The sequence below is a fragment of the Neltuma alba genome, unplaced genomic scaffold (genome assembly GCF_004799145.2).
Source record: "Neltuma alba isolate B1F8T4 unplaced genomic scaffold, ASM479914v2 tig00012463_pilon, whole genome shotgun sequence".
NCBI lineage: Eukaryota > Viridiplantae > Streptophyta > Magnoliopsida > Fabales > Fabaceae > Neltuma > Neltuma alba.
The window spans coordinates 607-23,614 of NW_021636939.1; the positions used below are offsets into that span (position 1 = coordinate 607).

A 23,008-nucleotide genomic window follows, 5' to 3' on the forward strand; every position below is an offset into this window, starting at 1 on the left:
GGGACAAACTCTCCTGTGCAACAAACATTGATATAGTTATTCATACTTAAAGATATTTGACAATAACGTGAAGATTATTTAATTTAGAATAATACTCACCATCCTGTCCACGAACTCCTTAACGCGAGGGCTCACAAGTTGAAACCAATCACTTTGTAGAAAAGACATCACCAATTGTTGCATCAAATGCTTTTCTGTTCAGATACGTATGCATCATAAAGCAGATGTCAGATAACGCATAAAGTATACTGCAAAACAAAACATAATAAAAATCCATTTGTCTAACAAATCTTTTTATTTAAAGAGAAGCACATGAATGAATCATCAAATTATGAAGCAAGCAAGCAAAACTATGTCCACAAATTCCATTATCAATTATTCCATCCTTTGCCTTGCTTTCTTCCTCATCCTCAAGCTCTTTCTCAGAAAGCGAAGATTCAGAAATATCCCACTGGGCCATCCTTCTCTTCCCATACTCGGCAATCTCCACCAGCTAAAGAAGCCACTCCACCACCACTTTCAACGTACTTCCCAAAACTATGGTCAAATCTTTTCTCTTTGGTTTGGCTCTCGTTTGGTGGTGGTCGTTTCGTCGCCCTTTGCAGTTCAAGAATGCTTCATGAGAAACGACATCGTTCTGGTCAACCGCCCCCAGTTCCTGACCGGAAAGCACGTCTACTACAACTACACCACCGTCTCCTCCGCCCCGTACGGCGAACACTGGCGCAACCTCCGTCGCATCCTGGAGCTTGACGTCCTCTCGACGCGTCGTCTCAACTACTTCATGGAATGCTAAGGGACGAGATGAAGCTACTGGTACAAAAGCTTGCTCATGATTCTCGTAAGGGTTTCACGAAGGTGGAGCTAAGATCTAGGTTTTCTGAGCTGACATTTAACACGATGATGAGAATGATATCTAGGAAGAGATACTGGGGAGATGATAGCAAAGTTGAGGACGTGGAAGAAGCAAGGAAGTTTAGAGAGACGATGAAGGAGTTGTTGATGCTAGGAGGGGCAAATAATCCTGGAGATTTCTTGCCGACACTTAGATGGTTTGATTTGGATAACTTGGAGAAGAAGCTCAAGGGTATTAGCCTCAGATTCGATAGATTTTTGCAGAGAATAGTTGATGAGCACAGAAGTGGGAACACAAGTGGAAATACTCTGATAAATCACCTCTTGACTCTGCAGAAATCAGAACCAGAGTATTATACATATCAAATAATCAAAGGTCTTGTTTTGGTAAAGAGCTATTGTGTTTTTGCTTTTTGGTTGCATTGTCATGTCTATTATTCATTTTGCTTTTTAACTAGTTCCACACTTTTGCAAATTATATATCCTAGCGGTTGTTTGATGCAAGAATAAACGAATATATAATGATTGAGTAAACCAAAGAAAAATGAGAAATGCTTTTAAATGACATGTTTTGCGCTTCTGCAGTATTGTTGAAAATTTTTGTTCCCAGTTAAAATATGTTTGTCGGAAAATTAATCTAAAAATTCCTATAGTCCATATGATTTTTAATTAGGTCTTGTAATTTGTTTCTTTTATTAGATTGTTATGGTATCAATTGACTTTTTTCATAATTAAGGCCTTATAGTTTCCTCCCTTTATATTGTCACATGAAACTACAAAAATCTAATAAAAAAATCATGTGAAACTTTTCATCAAAAAAAAAAATCATGTGAAACTATAAGGACTTACATATTAATTTTTCTTATATTTATTGATGTTATACATATATTACCACAAGTAGTTAAATAATGAATAATTCTTTTTATTAAATCAAGTGTTCTTCCTCAAAAAACTCACAAAACTTGACATCGTTTGACATCATATATATAGGCAATGCTTCGCGGGGGAAATGACACATCTGCTGTAACTTTAGAGTGGGCAATGTCTAGTTTACTGAATCATCGAGAGATATTAACAAAGGCAAGGCAAGAAATAGAGTCACAAATAGGGCAAGAACACTTGATAGATGAACAAGAGGCTTTGAAACTGCCATATCTTCAAAGCATTGTATGTGAGACATTTCGATTGCATCCTGCAGGCCCATTATTGTTACCCCATTTGTCCTCAGATAAGTGCACCATGGGAGATTATAACATCCCACCTGATACTATTGTGCTGATTAATGCTTGGGCCATTCATAGAGATCCTCAATTATGGAGTGATCCTTTATGTTTCAATCCTGAAAGGTTTCAGAAAGAGGGGGAAGCAAATAAGTTGATGCATTTTGGATTAGGAAGACGAGCTTGTCAAGGTTCAGGCTTGGCACAACGCACAATGAGCTGGGCTTTAGGCTTACTGATTCAATGCTTTGAATGGAAACAAGTAATTGAGGAAGAAATTGATATGACAGAAGGAGAATGATTGATTTTGTCAAAAGTTGTTCCTTTAGAAGCTATGTGTAAAGCACGCCAAGAGATCGTTGATAAGTCTCTTATATAGTTGGAACATTTGCAGAATGATGTTGCTATTTGTCGGAACCGTATGGCTCAATTGACAGCAAACATTTTCTCAAGTCTTGACTTAAATAAAAAGTTGCAAGTTTAGCTCTTCGTAAGAATGATGAATGCATGAGTTTTTTCTACTGGATGAAGAATGACAAAATAAAAAAAAGTAATGTTATAACATGCAACCAAAAAAAAAAATTTAACGTTGACATTGATAATATATCTTGACCAACATAATTTCACTCTATGATAGTGTTACTCAAGACAAATGATGAAAATAAGAAGGGTTAATGTGCAATTCACCAAGTATTTAAATATGGGCAATTGTAAGAAATTTTTTTATTTATTTAAATATCTTACTACCTCCAGTGCTAATTATAAGATTTCATTTGTAGCCTACAAACGAGATCTCATAATTAGGACTAGAGGTAGTATTATCTTATCTAATTAGCTAGAAACTGACAAGAATTTATGTTCATATTATCTACTGCTTGGTTGACTATATATAAAGTATCATTAGTATGCTTGGAGAAAGGGTTAGAATGGGAGAAAGAAGGGAAATATGTAAAGTCAAAAATCGAGAGAGCAATTAGAGAAATCTATTTTTCTCCTTAGGACAAAGTACTTTTTTTTTTGGTTAAGGTTTAATTGGCTGTGTTAATCCAATTTGATGGGCGGCGGGGTGTTTGAAATCTCTCATGATAGTTATAATTATTTTCACGTGAGTTAAAACTTTTTTATATATTTATCTTTTTCTGTGTAAAAGGATCGCCCCCCTCCCCAAAAAAAAAAAAAAAAAAGTAACCCAAAAACGGGAACCTGTCACTCTCAAGTAGAGGAACAGAACAGTTGTATTCAGAATGACAAAAGATGGTTTTTGGGGCCCAAACACAGCCTTTTGTTGTTGCTCGGCGTTGTTTTTGTTTTTAAGAACATAAAATTGGACTGGACCTGACGTGGAGGCCCAACTCAGTCACAGTCACAGAGCGGCTTGTACCAAAAATCGGGCGGAGCTTCTCTCTGCTGCAAGGAATGGTGCTCAGCCTTTTTTAATGGAGGGGGAAAAACAAAAACTAACACCCAACATTCCAACCTCTTAAAGCATTTTCCAAGTAAAAACTATTTTTTAGTACTACTCAATAATAATTTTTTATACATCTAATATCTTAAAATATTTTTTTAGTAGCATTTAATATTCTAAAATTTTTTTTGATTAAGTAGATTTCATTATTCTGAAATATTTTTCACTATCAACTAATGTTCTAAAATAAATCTTTGTGCGTTTAACACCTAAAAATAAATTTTTAGTAACAGTATCATAAAATAATTTTTAGTGTATCCAACTCTAAAATTATCAAGAGTACTTGGTATCATAAGTTTAAGCTGATCATTACTATTAAAAAATACTTTAAAAGTATAAAATTCTATCAAAAATTATTTTAAGATATTGAGTGGTTCTTCAAAAAATAGTTAAAAATGATGAAATGTTACTGAAAAAATATTCCATAACACTGAATGCTAATTAAAAGAAAAAAAAACTGAGCACTTACCTTTTGTACACGAAGCTGCAAAACAAGATAGTCATACAGGGGACATCCCCACCCAACCCCGAAGCCCCCAATATTCTATTTAAACAAAATATTATTTTTTGACCGGAATATTTAAACAAAATATTACTACCTTCAATCCTAAATGATGCGCATTGAACTCTATGCATACTACCAGGTCAAAAAGAAGAAAGGAAAAAAAAAAACTCTGCACACATACTACACAATCTTTTAGTACTGAACTCTAAACTTTTTAGCATGCAGATATTAATTATGAGATTTTAAAATTTGAGTATCATGAAAAATTGAATACTAAAACAACTAAAAATGAGAATTGAAATAATGATAAAAGTTAATAAGTACTAAAAACATAATAATTGAAGATGGGTACTGAAAAATCAAAGAGGACGGTCATTTTCGTCAATTAAAAAAATAAGTTCTAAATAGGGACCTTAGTCTTTAATGAAAAATATAAAATTTATGATCTTTATATCATTATATATACAAAAACTTGAACATGAATTCCAGTTCGAATCAAACTCGAAAGGCTTATACTTTTGATCGTTTTTAAGATTTCACCTTCTCCATGTATTACTGCATGCAGGTTTTCAATCAAGTTGGTTTCATTTCCTAATGGTATAATTACTCACAAAATTTATTCTAATGTCCAGCATAAAATTTGCTTTTGTTAATTTGGATTAAGTTGCATTTATCACCGTGAAGTTTTTTTTTTCAGGAACACTTAGTATTCTAAATTAATTTGTAGTTGATGTAGCACATTCAAATATCTTTCTAATAACACCCAACATCCTATAATATTTTTCAGTAATTTTTCGTAGATTCAGCACTCTAAAGATTTTTCTATTAGTATTAAATATCTTCAAACTAAAAAATATTTTAAAGGAAAACTTGTATAAAAATATTTTAGTTACTTGGTACTACTAAAAAAATGCTACTTTAGGATGCTGGATTAATCATAAATTAGTTTAAAACATTGAGTTACTAAAAAAATATTTTAAGGTATTAGATACATCTTAACCTTAACCTTGATATGATAATTTTGACTTATAGGTTATGCTTCTTGCTGAAACTGAAATTATGAGCTTCTGTGACTCTAGAATGGGCAACGAAAAATCTTGTTTATTAAATAATGTCTTGTAATCTGACAAGTTTTATGCGTCAATATATTATCAATATTTTGATGGAATTTAGCCACTTTAATTAATTGTTGATTATGCTATAGGTAATATCCACAGAGCAACCAGCTAGGCTATGTGAACTTGACGGTCCTCAAATCTAACGAATTCTTTTAGATTTGGTCCTCAAATTTACACTCATTTTGATTTCAGTCCCATAAGAAATAAAATAATCTAGATTTTTATTAAATTATAAGGATTAATATTTAAGATGAAATAAAACTTGAAAGACCAAAATTTATAATTTGAAATTTGTGGGCCAAAATTAATGAGTATAAATTTAAAGAATCAAAATTATATTAACTATTTTTTAATACAAAATATCATTAGGTACACTTCTTGAACTGAGAATCAAAACAATTTAGATGCAGTTTTTAAGAAATTGATAGATTCAGTGATAGATAAATAAGTGACTGGGCAGACCTCTCGGCGGTCTGCTCGGTCTGATCATTGGCCAGCGACAGATCCACATGCATTGGAACGTAGTGCGGACAAAGGTGACGCATCGTTGTTATATTGCTTATTACTTGTCCGCTGCTTCTTCTTGTTTTTTCCTGAACAAAATGTTCACGTGAATTGAGTTTTGGGACTCACGAAAGTTAAGGCATATTTTATTCTAAAAACATATTTATAGAGAGATTTATAAATCACTCAGTAGTAAAATGATCCTTATATTATCAGCGAAATTTGAATTTATAATCTTATGGGTTATAAATCGACTCCTTATTAATTAGATTATTTCTTATTGAGTACTTATCTACTTCTTAATGTAAGCTAACAGCTGTTTAAATAGTTTGGATGTGAGCGTGTTTGAGTTATTGTTTTAAAAGAGTAGTATATGGGAAGAGTTTTATTTTAATTTAAATAAAAGTAAGAAGAAGAAAGTCAAATGAATTACTTAGATCTCACAAAGTTGATATAATCTTCCTTAAACATTATCAATTTAAAGTCGTAAGAACTGAATTGATTCTTAACTAACAAAGCCAAAACTCCAAGGAACAAGTTAAGGGATTAATTTTGCTCATAAATTTTATTTAATATAAAACATGAGTACATGCATGACCCTCTGCACTACTTTCAGATAAATCCATTGGCAAAATCTACATTCAATAACCCAACGATAACGATAACGAAAACGACATAATTAGAAGAAATAGACAAATTTTGCTTACTCTCAAGTGCCAATCACCACGCCGTCCAGCCATGACAAAAGCTGATGAAGAATTAACAGTATATTTGACCACCCTCGGCATGGGCGAAGGATTAACATGAACTCCCTCAACTTGTAAGTTTTAAATCTAGAGGGGTGTGATTCATTTTATAAATTTCAATTTGAGTTTGTCTTAACATTTAATGTATTTTTTAAATTTTGTTCTTAATTATTTATTCTCTCTCATTTGTCATACTCTCTCTTATAACATTTTTTCACACATTCTCTTTCATCTTTTTTCTCATTTATTACAAGGACATATCTGATAATAGAATATATTTTAAACCTATTTATTGCTTTTAACTAATTGTTTGTTATTCACGAATTAGTTATTTAAAACTTCTAATAAGAATTGGATGGAGTATATTTGACCACACTCTACAATGGCTTTTAATATCCTCACTATTTATTATGAGGGCATATTTAAGAATAAAAATATATTTCCAATCTATTTATTGCTTTAACTAATTGTTTGTTGTTCACGAATTAGTTATTTGAAATTTACAATAAAAATTAGATAAAGTATATTTGACCACCCTCTGCAGTGAGTTTTAATGTCCTCACTCTTTAATATACTTTTTTTTGGGTGTAAATTCAAGGTATTCTCAAGTCCTACCAACGAGTATACTTTTTGGGATTCGAATTTGCATTCTCCTCACTACTAGAGTGAGATTGCTTATTATTTCAACCAATAGCTTATTAGTAATATTTTTATAACATCCCAACTTTTTAAATGTTTCTTTAATTTTATTATTATATAAAATTAATAATATTTTAATACCTTACTAATATAAATTGATGTCGTTTTGAATTTTTATAATTTTTTAAGATCTGCATTATAAAGAGTATTAGAGAGTAGCGCATTATAAGCCCTCTGTCCCGCATCTACAATATACCACTGCTACAAATATTTACATGACACTTTATTTTATCTTTATTTAATGATTATTAATCAATATTCACATCTTATTCAGATTAATTATGTACAATTTTTTTTGAAAAAAAAAAAGAGGACCCCGATGAGATTTTACTCAACGGGCTCTTACGATTCGTCAATCAAGGTCATCAGCTATATATATACAACACCAAAACACGTCTCCATGACTCAAATCCATTCGGATCACTAAAGTACTCCACAAAAGAGAAGTACCAAACAATGATGATCACCTTCTTGTTCTATTATTTCCTTCTTTCTCTTGCTTTCTTCTTCACTCTTAAGCTCTTCGTTCAAAATAAGTTCAAAAACATCCCACCTGGTCCACCTTCTCTTCCCATTATCGGCAACCTCCACCAACTGAAAAAGCCACTTCATCACACCTTTCACCGGATTTCTCAACGTTACGGCCAAATCTTTTCTGTTTGGTTTGGCTCTCGTCTCGTGGTCGTTGTGTCGTCGCCTTCTGCAGTCCAAGAATGCTTCACCAAAAACGACATCGTCCTGGCAAACCGGCCGCGCTTTCTCCTCGGTGAGCATATTGGCTACAATTCCACCACCTTAGTGTTCACTCCCTACGGCGACCACTGGCGCAACCTCCGCCGCATCACGGTGGAAGAGGTGCTCTCGAACCATCGTCTCAACAAATTCTTGGAAATGCGAAGGGACGAGGTGAAGCGCCTGGTGCAAAAACTTGTTCAAGACTCAAATAATACGGTGTTCGCCAAAGTGGAGATGAAATCAAGATTTTATGAGTTGACCTTCAACAATATGATGAGAATGCTTTCTGGCAAAAGGTACTGGGGAGACGACAATGAGGTTGGGGATGTGGAAGAGGCCAGAAAGATTCGAGAGATTATAAAACAACTGGTGTCTCTAGGAGGGGTAAATAACATTGCAGATTTCTTGCCCATACTTCGGTGGTTTGATTTTGGTCACTTGGAGAAGAGGCTCAAGAGTTTTGCCAAGAGAGCCGATGGGTTCTTGCAAGGTCTCATTGATGAGCATCGAAATGCAAAGCAGAGAGCAAATACTATGATCGACCATCTTTTGAGTCTCCAAGAATCACAGCCTGAGTACTATACGGATCAGATTATTAAAGGCCTCATTTTGGTAAGTGAAATAATAAATAATGTTACGCTTTTACCTTTTTTATTGCATGCAGTTAGATATCTTTTGATTACTTTGTATTATAAGACGTGCATGCAACCTATGTTGAAGTTGAGTGAGTACAGAGTATGCTCAGTATCTGCCTCATTCTAAATTTATGATGGTTAATTATGGAAGAATTTGAAACAAAAAAGGGCTAAATTATACAAAAATTCTCTTGAACTTTTTGTCATATGTAAATAATTCCTTAAAAGTTTATATTTATGTAGATAATTTTCATGCTATTATTTTTGTTCATTATTTATTTGCAAATGGTTTAAAGTTTAGGGGTTTATATGCATATAATTCTAAGTGAGGGGGTTACATATGAATATAAAAATTTAAAGTTTATGGGGTATAAAATTGATTGGTTTGAAGTCATGCGTAGGTTCGAAAGGCCAGGGGTTTGTTATTAAATTTTAAAGGTTAAAGATGTTATTGTACATATTCAATTAATACTATATTGTGAAAGGATTAAGTAAATAGGGAAAGGGAAATATCTATCGAAATAGGCGGCTCAGCTTGTAATTAAGAATTTGACTTCTCCTTGTATTGCAGAATAACGCCAAATATACTATATACTTCAAAATGCTAATTGTGTGACCACTCACTAAATTTAGTCTAAAATTGAATATAAAATTTGTATTAACTGATTTTACTTTGTTAATTTTGACTTATAGGTCCTGGTCTTTGCTGCAACGGATACTTCAGCTGTGACTTTAGAATGGGCAATGTCTAGTTTATTAAACAATCCTCATGTGTTGGAGAAAGCGAAAAAAGAAATAGACACTCATATAGGGCAAGAAAGATTAATCGATGAGCGGGACATCTCAAAACTACCGTACCTACAAAGCATCGTCTCTGAAACACTTCGATTACATACTGCAGCACCATTGTTGAATTCACATGAGGCTTCGAATGATTGTAGCATTGCAGGATACAATGTTCCGCGTGGAACTATTGTGTTAATCAATGCTTGGGCCATCCATAGAGATCCCCAAGTGTGGAGTGATCCCACAGGTTTTAAGCCAGAGAGATTTGAGAAAGAAGGAGAAGCAAACAAATTAATTACATTTGGGTTGGGAAGACGAGCATGTCCTGGAGAAAGTTTAGCTCAACGAACAGTGGGCTTGACCTTGGGGTTGTTGATTCAGTGCTTTGAATGTAAACGAGTAAGTGAGGAAGAAATTGACATGACAGAAGGAGCAGGAGCCACCATGCCAAAAGTTATTCCTCTGGAGGCCATGTGCAGAGTACGCCACCCAGTCATTAACATGCTTCTTTCTTAAAATGTTGTAGAGGATAGCTTGTGCATCCAAAGACATGGAGTTGTGGGAGTTTCTCTAAAGAATAAGAGAAGAGAAGAAGAAGAAAAAAGTAGTGCATGATGTTTTTAGGCCATAGACAACACTTTACTTTAGGTTTAATTTGCTCCTCATATCCCTCTCTTAAAAGTGTAAGTTGGTTAAATAGAAAGTTTTTTGCATGATACAATGGGGACCCTTAAGTATAGATTGCATTGTCAATACTGAAGCTAAGGCAACAATAGCTTTTATAAAATGATAAGTTGTCTTTATTTTCACATGCACTCAGAGACAAAAGCAATAAGTTTGATCTTGTTGTAGTCAAGTGTTGTTGGATGTGTTTGAATGAATGAAAATGAGGAGTATTATATTTATAGACCATGAACTGTTGTCTTGATGAGGAAATGCCTCTTGAATCAATATCATCAATACTTTAACTAAAAGTCGTAACCGATTTATAAATCAATGTGACTTAAATAACGAAAGATTTACTTATTTAGTAATTTTTTCATAAAGGATTAAACCTTTTTAATATAAAGGATTTCCGTAAAAAATAACACAACATTTTTTCATTGATGTCTTTAGAAACCAACCTTGGTATCTTTTAATGTTGTAGCTCTCTATACAGCCCATCATATAAATTTATATATGGACATAACTTTTCAAAAAACACATTTTTTCATTTTAAAAATATCCAACATTTCTTGCTCTATATAAAAAGTCCATTTTTAGTATTTGATGCAATCTATTGCATTAAGACAGGGGGAACATCGGCGCGGAATCTCTCCATTGATAAATATCTCCATTGAGCCTCCATTTACATAAAACGCAGCGTCTAACATCCTTTTTTTTTATAAAAAAAATACACACACACACTAAACGCTGGCGTGACTTCAAGCCTTCAGAGAAACAAACCATTATACGAAGCACAGCATTTAAACATTATTTTCAAGGGAAAAGAAATAAAAGCAGTTTTAAGAAAATAATAAAAAAATATTGGGAAAAAATAAAAGCGGTATTAAGAAAATAATTAAAAAAATTGAAAATAAATCTCTCATTAAAAATTTAATTGGCAAATATGATCTAAAGACTTTATGCAACTTAACTTCTATTGTGTACAATTTAATTTCATTTGTATACAATTTATCTTCTCTTATGTGCAATAATTTTTCTTTATGTGATGTGTAACTCAATTTCTTTTTATGCAAAAAAAAAAAATCTCTTATATGCAAGTCATCTTCTCTATATGTAAACTAATCCTTATATTTAAATAATGTTTTGTGCAGATCATATTTTCTTTATGCAACTTACTTTCCTTTATGTGCAACTAATATTTCCTTGCTAATTAAATTTGTAATGAGAAATTTATCCCCAATTGTTTCTTTTTTTAAACCAATATTACTCTGCTCAATGCTTTAATAAAATGCATAATTTGTATTAAAAAATTGTTATCAAGCAAAAAAAGTAGTAAAAAATTGTTAACTCTAAGCCCGAATGAGGAAGCAAAAGGAAGCACAAAAGAAAGAGATGAATTGTAGCACTAGCGTGAACAAGAAGAGTTGAGTTGGATGACTTCATCTTGGAGGATTTAAGTTCATTTGTGAACCTGCACATGTAATATAGCCTATAAGCAAACAATGTAATGTAATTTTATTGTAATAAAAAAAATATTTGGAAAAAATTGTCTCAATCTTTTCAATATATTTTTATGTGGAGATATGATTTACCTTTGTTAAATGCTTGACTAAATTCTAATGCTTCAAGTGACTTTACATTATAATCCACTGGACTCTACAAGAACAAAAAATAAAATGAAAACATTACAATATGTTTGAAATAAACCGCTCAAGGACTTGACATATGGGAGACTCACCATCATTAATGTTGTCAAGGGCATTTGACCTAGTTCATGTGTATTTGAGATCAATGGACCATGTTGCATTGGCATTGGTGTATTCGACATCGAGGGACCATATTGCATTGGTGGTAGACTGTTTGACACAGAGATGCCATATTGCACTGGAATTGGTGTATTTGAAACAGGAGGGCCATATTGCATTGGCAATAGTGCACATGACGTACCTGAACCATGTTGCATTTGAACTGGTATATTTGATATAGGGGGGTTATATTGTACGGGCACTGCTGTACATGACATAACAAGACCATGTTGCACTGACAATGATGTAGGTTTGTCATGTTGTACTAGAGTTGATGAGCTAGCTATTTCCAATGTATTTTGAGTCTCCTACAAGAATATTAAAAAAATCTCATCAAACAAACATGATGTTATATTGCTATTTATTTAAAAAAAATCAATTTAAAAATTTTTTATCTTTGAAGATTGCGAAGACTTATTACTAAACTTTTTCAAGTTTTTAACTTTTCCTCTTTTCATATTAGGCCTGTCAACCCAACTTTTATCAATCTTTTTGCATTCTCTCTTTTTGAATCCAATGCGTTGACCATCATTTTTACCATCATCATTATCAATATCACCTTCATTGGTAACACCATTTGATGAGTGTTTAATAAGAAGTGCAGACACTTTATTACTAAGTTCTAGCACTGCTTGATGAACCATAAAGAAAGTTTCTGGACACTCAGATGCATCACTTGCTAATTTTATCAGCATTGGACACAATTGCTTATATGGATTTGAGCATTCTAATTTAGGATCAACCTCAATTTCCTTTCCCTTGTTATCATACACCACACCACATCTTGCTTCTCTTGTCCACCTCTTTGAAATATACGTATGTGGAAGTAGCTTGATATCGTGGTCGTATAATATCCTCAGTGCATGACAACATAATATTCCCCATTGTTCAAACTTTTTACAACTACAAGTAATGGTAGCCTCCTTCTCTTCTCTTGGTGGTTCAAATGTCAATGTCCACTCTCCCTTCTTATCAATCCTTGTGATGACATAATCGAATACAATAGTAGCATCATCATCTTCTTTTATCTTTCTTTCTTGTCTCTCTTTTATACAGGTAGCATCACGCAGATCATACTCTTGCTGGAACAAGTCAAAAAGTGGAGGAGTGTGAACTTGAGAAAGTTGTTGAAGCATAGTTGAACTCTTCAAAATCAACCTCGGCAATTTTTGACGTGAGTTAAAATCACTCTTCAATTCATTATATCGTTTATCCACAACAGCCTGTTCAAAAGCTTCAAGGAATTGATTGATATCCCATTTAGGATTTGTGCAATTTTTAATGAATGAATTGATACTTTCATTGAGTTGTGTGCTCCTAATACCAAGAGTCTTTGAGTCTTTCATATAACATGCTGCCCACTTTTCTTTTAACTCGTAAATAGACATCAACCATGGATTATCTGCTATATTAAAATTTGATAATAATGCTTTCCATGCTTCCTCAAATACTCTTACTTCATCACAGTGATACATGCACCAATTAAACTTACCCAAAAAATGAGAGTCACCTTTCATTAAATTTCCAAGATGTTTCACCGCGTTTCTATTAATATGGAATGTGCACAAGCCATGCTTTACATATGGCATCACTTCTTCCAAGGCTCATGCCATTGCGGCATCTTGGTCAGTAAATATAGTAAATGGCATTTTCTTCTTATGTGCGTCTAGAAAAGTTTCAAAAAGCCATTCAAAAGACTGAATCGTCTCATCGTATAATAAAGAAGCACCAAATATCACTGTTTCTCTATAATGGTTAAAACCTGAGAAAATGGCAAGTGGTCTGTTTTCACGATTTGTAGAGTATGTTGTATCAAATGAAATAACATCTCCAAAACAAGCATAATCTATCAACATACGTGCGTCAGCCCAAAACACATTAGTTATTTTTTCTTCTGAATCCATTTGATAAGCATGAAAGAATGAAGGATTTTCTGTTAGTTGCCGTTGGAAATAACGAAATAGACATCCAGCTTCACCATAGACCATTCTTCGTTTCCTCCTTGATGTTAAATAACTTTTTACATCATCTTTAGTATAGCCCAAATTAGCCCTCCCTCCTGCATATTTACTCATTAAGTTAAAAGATTTCTTTTGCTTAATCCCAACATCTTCAGCAATCTCCAATGCATAGCCTTGTGCTTTTGGTAAATTCCTTTGTGATGCCAACATATGAACAGTTTCATGAGGCTCTAGAGAATGATTATGGTCCAAAAACAGTTCAATAATTTTATATCTTCCATTTACTTTTCTAACTATCATTCTGACTTCACATCCTGTTCTTGTCTCCTGTCGAGGCTTCTTAGTTTTGAAATCTCTTTTATCTGGTTTCCTCACTCCTTCCTTATGACAAACATATCTATAATATGTGATAGAACCATCTTTTCTGCTCTTATTAGAGTTTTCTTTTCTAACACCAAATCCCATTCTTCTCCCATAGCCAACCCAATATTGCCATGCCTCTTCTATATTATTAAATTCAAGACCAAGTATGGGAACTATATTGGTATCCATTACTTAAAACTTAAAGATAAGCTGAAAAAAGAAACACAAAAAAAAAAGAAAAAAGAAAAAAACATCAATGTAGACCACTATGAAAAATCAACGTTTGAATAAAAAATAGAATAAATATAAAAGCAAGACTTGAACGAAATTCCTCCTGGGCATCCATGAATTCACGAACAATTCCACAATTTTGAATAGGAGAGTTTCCAGATTATTAAAGACAAATTTTAACATTGAAGAGGAAAAACATAGATAAGAACAACTGAAGAAAATTTTTATCTAACCTTGTTTGCTTGTTCTCGTAAATCACTTATTAATCATTCTTGTAAATTCAAGAAAATTTCCGTGCAGTGAGCCTCATATTATCCTTGTAGTCGCTGTTCCCATCAAATAGTAGGGTCGGCGGCACAAAAATTTTCCTTCAAGTCATGCCAAGTCACGCCAGCGTTTAGTGTGTGTGTATATTTTTTTAATAAAAAAAAAGGATGTTAGACGTTGCGTTTTATGTAAATGGAGGCTCAATGGAGATATTTATCAATGGAGAGATTCCGCGCCGGGGGAACATGTACACACACACACGAATAATTTCCTTCTAGTTCTGTTTTGTTGTTTTGTATAAATAATATTGTTTTGTCCGTTCTTTTCGTCGGTGTCATAACCGGCTGCATCAGTTCTCTGAATTGCATCCATGCATGTATCATCTTCCTTGATTGCAGCAATGATGATGTCCTTTGATCTGTCTCAACTATTGTATGTGCTTCAAGTAGTTTAACTCTGGTTTTCACCTCATCATTTTTGCTTTTGTTGTTGTTTTCATCAATTTACATCTCAAGTTCTCGAGATAGAAATGAAGAAAATATAAAATATATAATTTATAACTATAATTTTCTAGTTTGCTAATTGCTAGATATATATCATTTGGTGAAACAATAACTAATTAAAGAAGTTGGATTTGATTGTTTGATACACACACACACACAAGAGTTTGATCGAATCAGCATCTATGTTTGGATGAATTTGCCATATGAGTCTTGTTTGTCCTTGTTCATTGGCTCTAGAATTAAGACAGAAATGCTCCCACAATTGCCGCTTATGAGAGAGTTTAATATCTGTCATAAATGCTCTCAGAAAGAGTCCCAGAGCATGCAATTTGGATACGGATGTTAAAAGATATGATATTTCAACCATAAGCCAAAACATATAGAATTACAGTTTTTACCAAATAAACGGTAACTTTTTCTTGGATTTTCCTGAAAAATAGGGAACAATAATGAGCTGAGTTGTATTTTTCATCTATAGATAATTTAAAGAGGTTTAATTAGATACTTGAACTACTTTGTTACGTTTTTTCTAGTAATTATGACTTCTCAAAACAACAAAAACAACAACAATAACAATAACAATAACAAGCCTTATCCTACTAGATGGGATCGGCTACATAAATCACACGACGCTATTGTTTCTATCAACAAGTGGATAATAACCTGAGGATTTTGATTCTTTTAAGGGATTTCACCAGCTAAAAGAGGTTATCAAATAATCTTATGCTCTTCTATGTGTAATATAAATAAACAGACAAGATATGAATATTCAGCTCACTTTTAATTCCATATCTAAAGCGCGAGCTCACATTTTACACTAAAAAACCAGATTTTTTTCACTGCCAATTTCTTTGTTGCAAATTGATCAGCGAGGAAATGTTCGCATGCAAGTTTATTTGTCAATCCTAGATTTCTATCTTGTATTATTACATCTTTTAATATATTGTATAAATGATATAATTAGTTTTTTATTATACCAGTTACATTAATTATGTCTAAAACTGAAACTTGATTATATCCCAAGTATGTGTAACTCATAACATCGCATATTGATAATGAAACAGTTCATTTGTCACTCTTTATATGCAATATATTTTCAATTTTCAAAGCAAAGCGAGTGTTTCCCATGGTGTCACCCAGTATTAATTTCTATATACAAGATATTAACAACTACTTCCTCTACATATTTTCTAGGGTTCACATACACACACATATATATATGCTATCATATTACATGCATAACACATTACCACTACAAGAAAATAGCAAGTTAGCAGCGGAACATTTCTAGCGGTTCAAACAAACCGCTAAAAATTTACGTATTTCTAGCGGTTTTACGACAAACCGCTAGAAATTAGCATCGCTTTGACCATAAAGACTGTCGGGCCCACAATTTTCTAGCAGTTATATGCCAACTGCTAGAAAATCATAGCTAGAACTCTTCCTGGGTTTTGGTGCGAACTTGGCTCCAAAATTTTAGCGTTTATTTTCTAGCGGTTTGGGTGACCAAACCGCTAGAGAATGCAAAGAGTCGTCTAATTTTCTAGTAGTTCGGTGAACCGCTAGTAAATCATAACTTTTCTAGCGGTTTTATCGAAAACCGCTAGAAAATATGTAATTTTCCCGAGGTGGTTTTAATAATCGTTAGCAGTTTCTAGCGGTTGTCACCAAAACTACTAGAAAGTTCTAGCGGTTAACTCAAAAACTGCTAGAAAATTTGTATATTTCCCGAGGTATCCTAAATGCGGCGGCCAACCGTTAGACATTTCTAGCAGTTTTAGCGACAACCGCTAGAAATTTCTAGCGATTTGGGTAAAACCGCTAGAAATTCACTGCCTATATATACCCCCCACAGTCATTTTCACTATTTCATTCGTTCGTGAAGCGAAGCTTTGCCGAATTCTCTCCACGAAACATATCCGAGTTCGGACTCAGTTGCATATCCCTATTTTCAGGTAGAAATAGTAATTTATTTATAAATTATTTCTATTCTTATTTTTTATTTAATTTATTATATTTTTGTTTATAAATAATTTCTCTTTTTATTTATTTATAAATAATTACTATTTGTTGTTATTAGGATGAGTCGTCAGCCAGGAAGGCGCCAGTTGATCCTGAGAGGGCAGGACCCAGTGAGAATCGTCGTGATGGTGGTCATGATGCTGGTGAGCTATTCCCCAGCATTCATGACTACGATCTCAGCGAGGAGGATATCCTTAGCTTTATGGAGCAGGACGATATCGAGCGGATTGAGGAGGCTCATTTTACTGGGGATGAACAACCCCATGCTGATGCTGATGCTGCTGAGGAGGAGGAGGAGGAGCAGGAGCAGGTTCAGGGGAATGAGAATCCCCATGCTGAGCAGCGTCCTGCTCCCAGACGTTAGGCCGGTTTTGAGGTGGAATTTGAGGGTAAGTATTTATTTAACTTTTTTTAAATTTGACAACTATTTAATTTATATAGAAATTGTTTTAATTCATTGATATATAATTTATTTCTTAATTAAATTTTGCAGACTCTGAGGGGAACAGGTCCTATAGGAGGCTGACAGCCAGAGAGCTGTCTATGATGACGAGCGGACGGGTGGTTGTGCCGCTCAATGAGTTGGGCCAACCGACGAAGAAAGGTGGCCAGTTGTACAACAAGTACGTGCGCCTCCTTGGTCAACAGTGGACGCTGTTCCCCATCTACGTGCAGGACTGGAAGAAGATCACCTCAGAGAAGAAGCAGCAAGGTTGGGAAATGATGAAGATAATATAAAATTATTATTTATAATTTTTTAATTTAAATAAATGATTATATATTTTGTTTTCAAATTATTTAATTGTTTGATTGTAATTTTTTATTTATTTAATTTATTTGTTATTTATAATATTTTTTAAGTAGTTAAATGAATATATATTTTATTTAAATTACTTTATTCTTTGAAAATAATTTGTTATTGATTTCATTAATTTATTACTTATAATAATTTTAAATTAGTTGAGTAAAAATATTTTTTCATTTAAATTACTTAATTGTTTAATTATGATTTGTTATTGATATAATTTATATTTTATTTATAATATTTTTAAATTAGTTAAATAAATATATATTTTTATTGAAATTGCTTAATTGTTTGTTTATAATTTGTTATTTACTTAATTTATTGTTTTAATCACAGAGTAAATTTATATTGGGGGAGGAGTTGAGGGCCGACACGATCAAGAGGCTTGGGGTGGCATAGAAGAACAGGAGGGTCGACCTGTGGAGGGAGAAGAAAGGTGACGGGACAAGGCCCTTGCAGGAGATACTGGCAGATGTACCTGGTGGAGTCCCGGAGCAAGACTGGTCCAGTTACGTCTATTTTAGGATGTCGGCTGACCAGATGGTATGATAATATTGTATTAATTATAATTTCTTTATTTTTTGTCCAATTTGACTAATTTAATTTAATTTTTTTACATTTTGCTTCAAGCTCTTTCCGCGAGAAATGCTGGGAGCATCAGGCATCAGACGATACGTCATAGGGCTGGATCCAGAGCTTTGCGATCACCTATGACGAGATTGTGAGTACTTGAAATAAATTTGTTAAATATGTATATGTATTTAATTTGTAACTAATTATTTCTTTCATTTCATTTACAGAGGGAAAAGACGCAGCAGGAGGGGGGATACACGCCCACTTATGGCGAGATGTGGCCGATTTTGTATAGACCTCGAGACGGGCATGCGTCGGATGAGGTTGAGGAGATAGCGGTAAGTAATGAATTAAATATTAATATAATATTACAGTATAAATATCATTTCATACTAATTAGCCTCTTTATATTAATTTTGATAGGCACGATAACTCAGGTCGATACCGAGCTATGTGAGTCTCAGGGTCTGCCTTGGATCCCACCGCCTCACTTTTAGCGGGTCGTGGCCGGGCACAGCACCCTAGTCAAGTTAGCGGGCTCGGACTTGGACCTACACTGACTAAGTTGCCCTGCTCAGGTGGCACTGGCCCTTCGTATACTGCGGGGAGCTCTCGGACGAGCGAGGGAGCGAAGCGGCCGAGTTTCTCATCCTCAGAGGAGTTGCGAGAGGAGCTTAAACAAGAGTTGGAGGCCAGCATCGAGGCAAGGGTGGAGGCCCGGATCGGGGAGCATGATCGTCAGTTGCAGGAGTGTGATACTCAGTTCCAGTTGCAGCTTGACCAGTTCAAGGCAACTGCTACGGCTATGTGTGATGTGATGATCAGTATGGCTCCAAACATCCTGATTCCTGAGATCCCCAACATACGCCTACCACCAGTCCTGCCCCTACCCCCCATCAGTCAGTCCAGCCCTAGCACGTTCAGCAGCCTACCCACCCCCAGCAGGAGGATCCAGCAAAGGACGATCACGATGATGCTGCTTCTGCCCCTCACCCCTGATTTCCCCTGTTTTCATTGTATAGGATTTTATTTGAATTTTGATTTTATGATTTTATATTCTATTTAGATATTTATTTAAATTTTACGTTTATTTGTTTACTTTAATTATTTATTTAAATTTTATTTTTATTTGTTTACTTTAATTATTTATTTCTATAATTTTATTTATGTCAAGTATTAATTAACATTAAAATATTTATTAATTTATTACTTTATAAACATTAAAATTTATTAAACATGTTAAACATGTTAATTAATTAAAATATTTCTACAATTTAAATATTTCTCTAATTATTTATTATTTATTAATTATTTATTTGTATAATTAAAATATTTCCATAATTTATTAATTACTATATAAAACATGTTAAACATATATTCTTTTAACATTAAAATTTATTCTTGAAATATGTATTTTAACATTTAACAAATCATAGAATTTATTAATTTGATAAATATTTATAAATATTAATAATTTGTTAATAATTTTGTTTATATCAAGTATTAATTAATACATTATACTAAAAATGTTAATAATTTATTGTGCAGTATTTAAAATACTTTTAGAATTTTTAATTTTTAAAATATTATATTATTTCTAGCGGTTCTTGAACTGCAAGAAAATTTAAGCCAAATTCAAATTTCCCTCCTCAAGTTTCTAGCGGTTTATAACCGCTAGAAAATCAAGAAAATTTGTAGCGGTTCTAAACTGCTAGAAATGGTATAACCGTTGTCACATTCAAATTTCGTCATGGCACGAATTTTCTAGCGGTTATGAACCGCTACAAAAATTTCTATTCGTTGAAACTGCTAGAAATTTCTAGCGGTTGATAATCGCTACAAAAAATTGACCGTTACATAACCGTTGATAGCCTCTTTTATAAGCTAAAACACTCCAACTAAAATTCATTTTAACTTCTCTTTGAGCTTCCTGTGTCATATGTTCAGCAATATTAGTGATGGATCGGTCGTGGATCAACTTACACCGGTGGTCTCCACAATACCTAGCTGGTCTAAGCTATTTCTTAGATTTTGCTTTTGCCAATGCCGCCGTAAATGGTAAGATTCAATGTCCATGTCCTAAATGTAATTTCAAGAAGTGGCGTCCCAGAGATATTGTTAGAAAACATTTGATCTTTAAGCCATTCCTGCGAGAGTATGTATTTTGGCAACTATATGGGGAACGGCCAGATATGGTTGCTGAGTCAGTTCCAGTAGTTTCACGGATGGGAGTATGAGTGGATGAAGCCGATGCCGCGAACGATACTGTGCGTGATGCTTTTGGCGTTCACGAAAGCTTGAATCCCAATGGAGATGAAGTAGAGGGGCCTTAACAGAGTTTCTTAGAAACGAAACTGCTCGGGAATTTTTTGACCTCATGAGCGAAGCTAACAAGCCTCTTTATTCTGGGTGCACAAAGTATTCGAAGTTGTCATTCTTAGTGAGGCTGTATCATATCAAATGCTTGTGTGGTATGACTGACAAGGCGATGTCCATGTTGTTGGAATTACTGGGAGATGCTTTCCCCCAAGCTGAATTCCCTCCATCTTTTTATGAAGCAAAGAAGATTATTAACAAGCTTGGCTTGAACTACAAGAAGATAGATGTATGCCCAAACGACTGTATGTTATACTGGGGAGATGATGCAAACAAGGAGATTTGTATGAGATGCAAGACATCACGCTATAAGTCGGTATGGAAGGGGAAAAAGCAAAAGAAGAAACCAGCCAAAATTCTCAGGTACAATTTATTACAATGTGCTACTTTTTCCGTCTCTAAATATTCGATATTTGAAATTCTCAATACAATTGATTACGATGTGTTACTTGTTCAGTCTTTAAATATTCGGTATTTGAAATTTTTAATATATTATTTTCTTAGATACTTTCCTTTGAAACTACGGTTGCAAAGAATGTATATGTCATCAACAATTGCTCAGCACATGAGGTGGCATGTGACTGATAAAAATCCAGATGGCAGGTTAAGGCACCCACAAGATTCAGAGGCGTGGAAAGCATTTGATGCGAAATTTCCAAACTTTGCCAGTGATCCTAGAAATGTACGTCTTGCGTTAGCAACCGATGGTTTCAATCCCTTTGGAAACATGAGCACAAGTTACAGTATCTGGCCGGTGGTGTTAATTCCATACAATCTACCATCTTGGATGTGCATAAAGCAGAGCTCCTTTTTGCTTTCCATGACCATTCCTGGCAAGAAAGCACCGGGAAATGATATAGACGTATACTTGCAACCGTTGATACATGAATTGATCGACCTGTGGATGAATGGTGTTAAGACATATGACTCATATGACAAGCGACTATTCAATCTCCGTGCAGCCTTGATGTGGACAATAAGTGATTTTCCCGGTTTGGGAACTTTGTCCGGCTGGAACGTGCATACTGGGTTGGCCTGTCCTGAGTGCAATTTTGATTCCGTGCCATGTCTCCTTCCACACAGTCGCAAGTGGTGCTTCATAAGACATCGACGATTCCTCAATTCCAAGCACAGATTTAGATTGCAACAGATTTGCTTTGATGGGAAACAGGAGAAGAGAGATCCTCCTGTTACTTTGTCTGGTGTGGATATTTTGCGGCAGTTAGAAGATGTTAATGTTGAGTTTGGTAAGAGTGTGGATCCCGAACGATTGGGACGACGATCTCGTGGGACATCTGATACGCAACCTATGCAATAGCAGAAGAGAAGCATATTTTTCACTCTTCCTTATTGGGAATCTAATTTGCTATGACACGGTTTGGATGTTATGCATATTGAAAAAAATGTGTGCGATAATGTGCTATATATGTTGCTCAACGAAGCTGGAAAGTCCAAAGACCATCTCACAGCTAGAAAAGATTTACGGGCCTGGGGAATTTGTGAAGAGGTTTGGCCTAATGAAAATGACAAGTTTCAACCAGCTAAATTCATCTTGACTAAGCAAAACAAGGATATCTTCCTCTCGACGCTGAAGAACATAAAAGTACCAGATGGATATTCTAGCAACATCTCAAGGTGTATCGATCTGCAGGCTCAAAAAGTTATTGGGTTAAAAAGTCATGACTCCCATGTTCTTATGCAACAGTTACTTCCATTGGTCTTGAAAAACACACTTCCTTCCGATGTATTAGTGGTTTTGGTAGAATTGTGTTCATTTTTCAAGAAGTTGTGTGCAAAGGTCTTGATAGCGGAAGAGCTTGATCAGCTGCAAAATAAAATTATTCTTACACTTTGTGACTTGGAGATGATATTTCCTCCATCATTCTTCACTATTATGGTTCACTTGACCTTGTTCGAGAAACAAAGGTTGCTGACCCAGTTCACTATCAATAGATGTACCCTATAGAGAGGTACTAGATTATCTTTTACCCCTGCCTCTTTAAATTTCACATTGTTGTTTCATTTGCTCACAATTATTAATGCAATATTAACTTACAGGTACTTGGGAAAATTAAAATCATATGTTAGGAATAAGGCGTGGCCTGAGGGGGTCAATAGCAGAAGGTTATTTCGGAGATGAGGTCCTAACTTTCTGTTCAAGGTACTTT

At 34.2% G+C, this 23,008-nt stretch overlaps 3 protein-coding genes and 1 pseudogene across 3 annotated transcripts; 2 read left to right on the forward strand and 2 right to left on the reverse strand.

Annotated features, from left to right (window-relative positions):
• The first annotated feature begins 352 nt into the window (after positions 1-352).
• Positions 353-2,376, forward strand: LOC114727303 (cytochrome P450 81E8-like; annotated as a pseudogene).
• A 5,195-nt stretch (positions 2,377-7,571) lies between these two features.
• On the forward strand, positions 7,572-9,784 carry LOC114727309 (cytochrome P450 81E8-like). Its single transcript, XM_028914005.1, has 2 exons — positions 7,572-8,459; positions 9,176-9,784. Exons 1-2 carry the CDS (start codon positions 7,572-7,574, stop codon positions 9,782-9,784), a joined length of 1,497 nt encoding a protein of 498 aa, XP_028769838.1.
• A 1,589-nt stretch (positions 9,785-11,373) lies between these two features.
• On the reverse strand, positions 11,374-13,214 carry LOC114727304 (protein FAR1-RELATED SEQUENCE 1-like). The gene is made up of 4 exons (XM_028914002.1): positions 12,213-13,214; positions 11,673-12,047; positions 11,527-11,590; positions 11,374-11,405 (listed from the first exon to the last, which is right to left on the reverse strand). The coding sequence occupies exons 1-4, from the start codon at positions 13,212-13,214 to the stop codon at positions 11,374-11,376; spliced, it is 1,473 nt and encodes a 490-aa protein (XP_028769835.1).
• Positions 13,215-13,343: 129 nt separating this feature from the next.
• LOC114727305 (protein FAR1-RELATED SEQUENCE 5-like) lies at positions 13,344-14,252 on the reverse strand. Its single transcript, XM_028914003.1, has one exon. It carries the CDS (start codon positions 14,250-14,252, stop codon positions 13,344-13,346), a length of 909 nt encoding a protein of 302 aa, XP_028769836.1.
• Between the last annotated feature and the right edge of the window lie 8,756 nt (positions 14,253-23,008).

Coding starts and splice junctions, on each gene's coding strand:
- LOC114727309 (XM_028914005.1), top strand. CDS start 7,572: ATGATCACCTTCTTGTTCTATTATTTCCTTCTTTCTCTTGCTTTCTTC. Junction 8,460..9,175: donor TTATTAAAGGCCTCATTTTG/GTAAGTGAAATA, acceptor TTTGACTTATAG/GTCCTGGTCTTTGCTGCAAC.
- LOC114727304 (XM_028914002.1), bottom strand. CDS start 13,214: ATGTATCACTGTGATGAAGTAAGAGTATTTGAGGAAGCATGGAAAGCA. Junction 11,591..11,672: donor CCTTGACAACATTAATGATG/GTGAGTCTCCCA, acceptor TTGTTCTTGTAG/AGTCCAGTGGATTATAATGT. Junction 11,406..11,526: donor TAGTCAAGCATTTAACAAAG/GTAAATCATATC, acceptor TTACATGTGCAG/GTTCACAAATGAACTTAAAT.
- LOC114727305 (XM_028914003.1), bottom strand. CDS start 14,252: ATGGATACCAATATAGTTCCCATACTTGGTCTTGAATTTAATAATATA.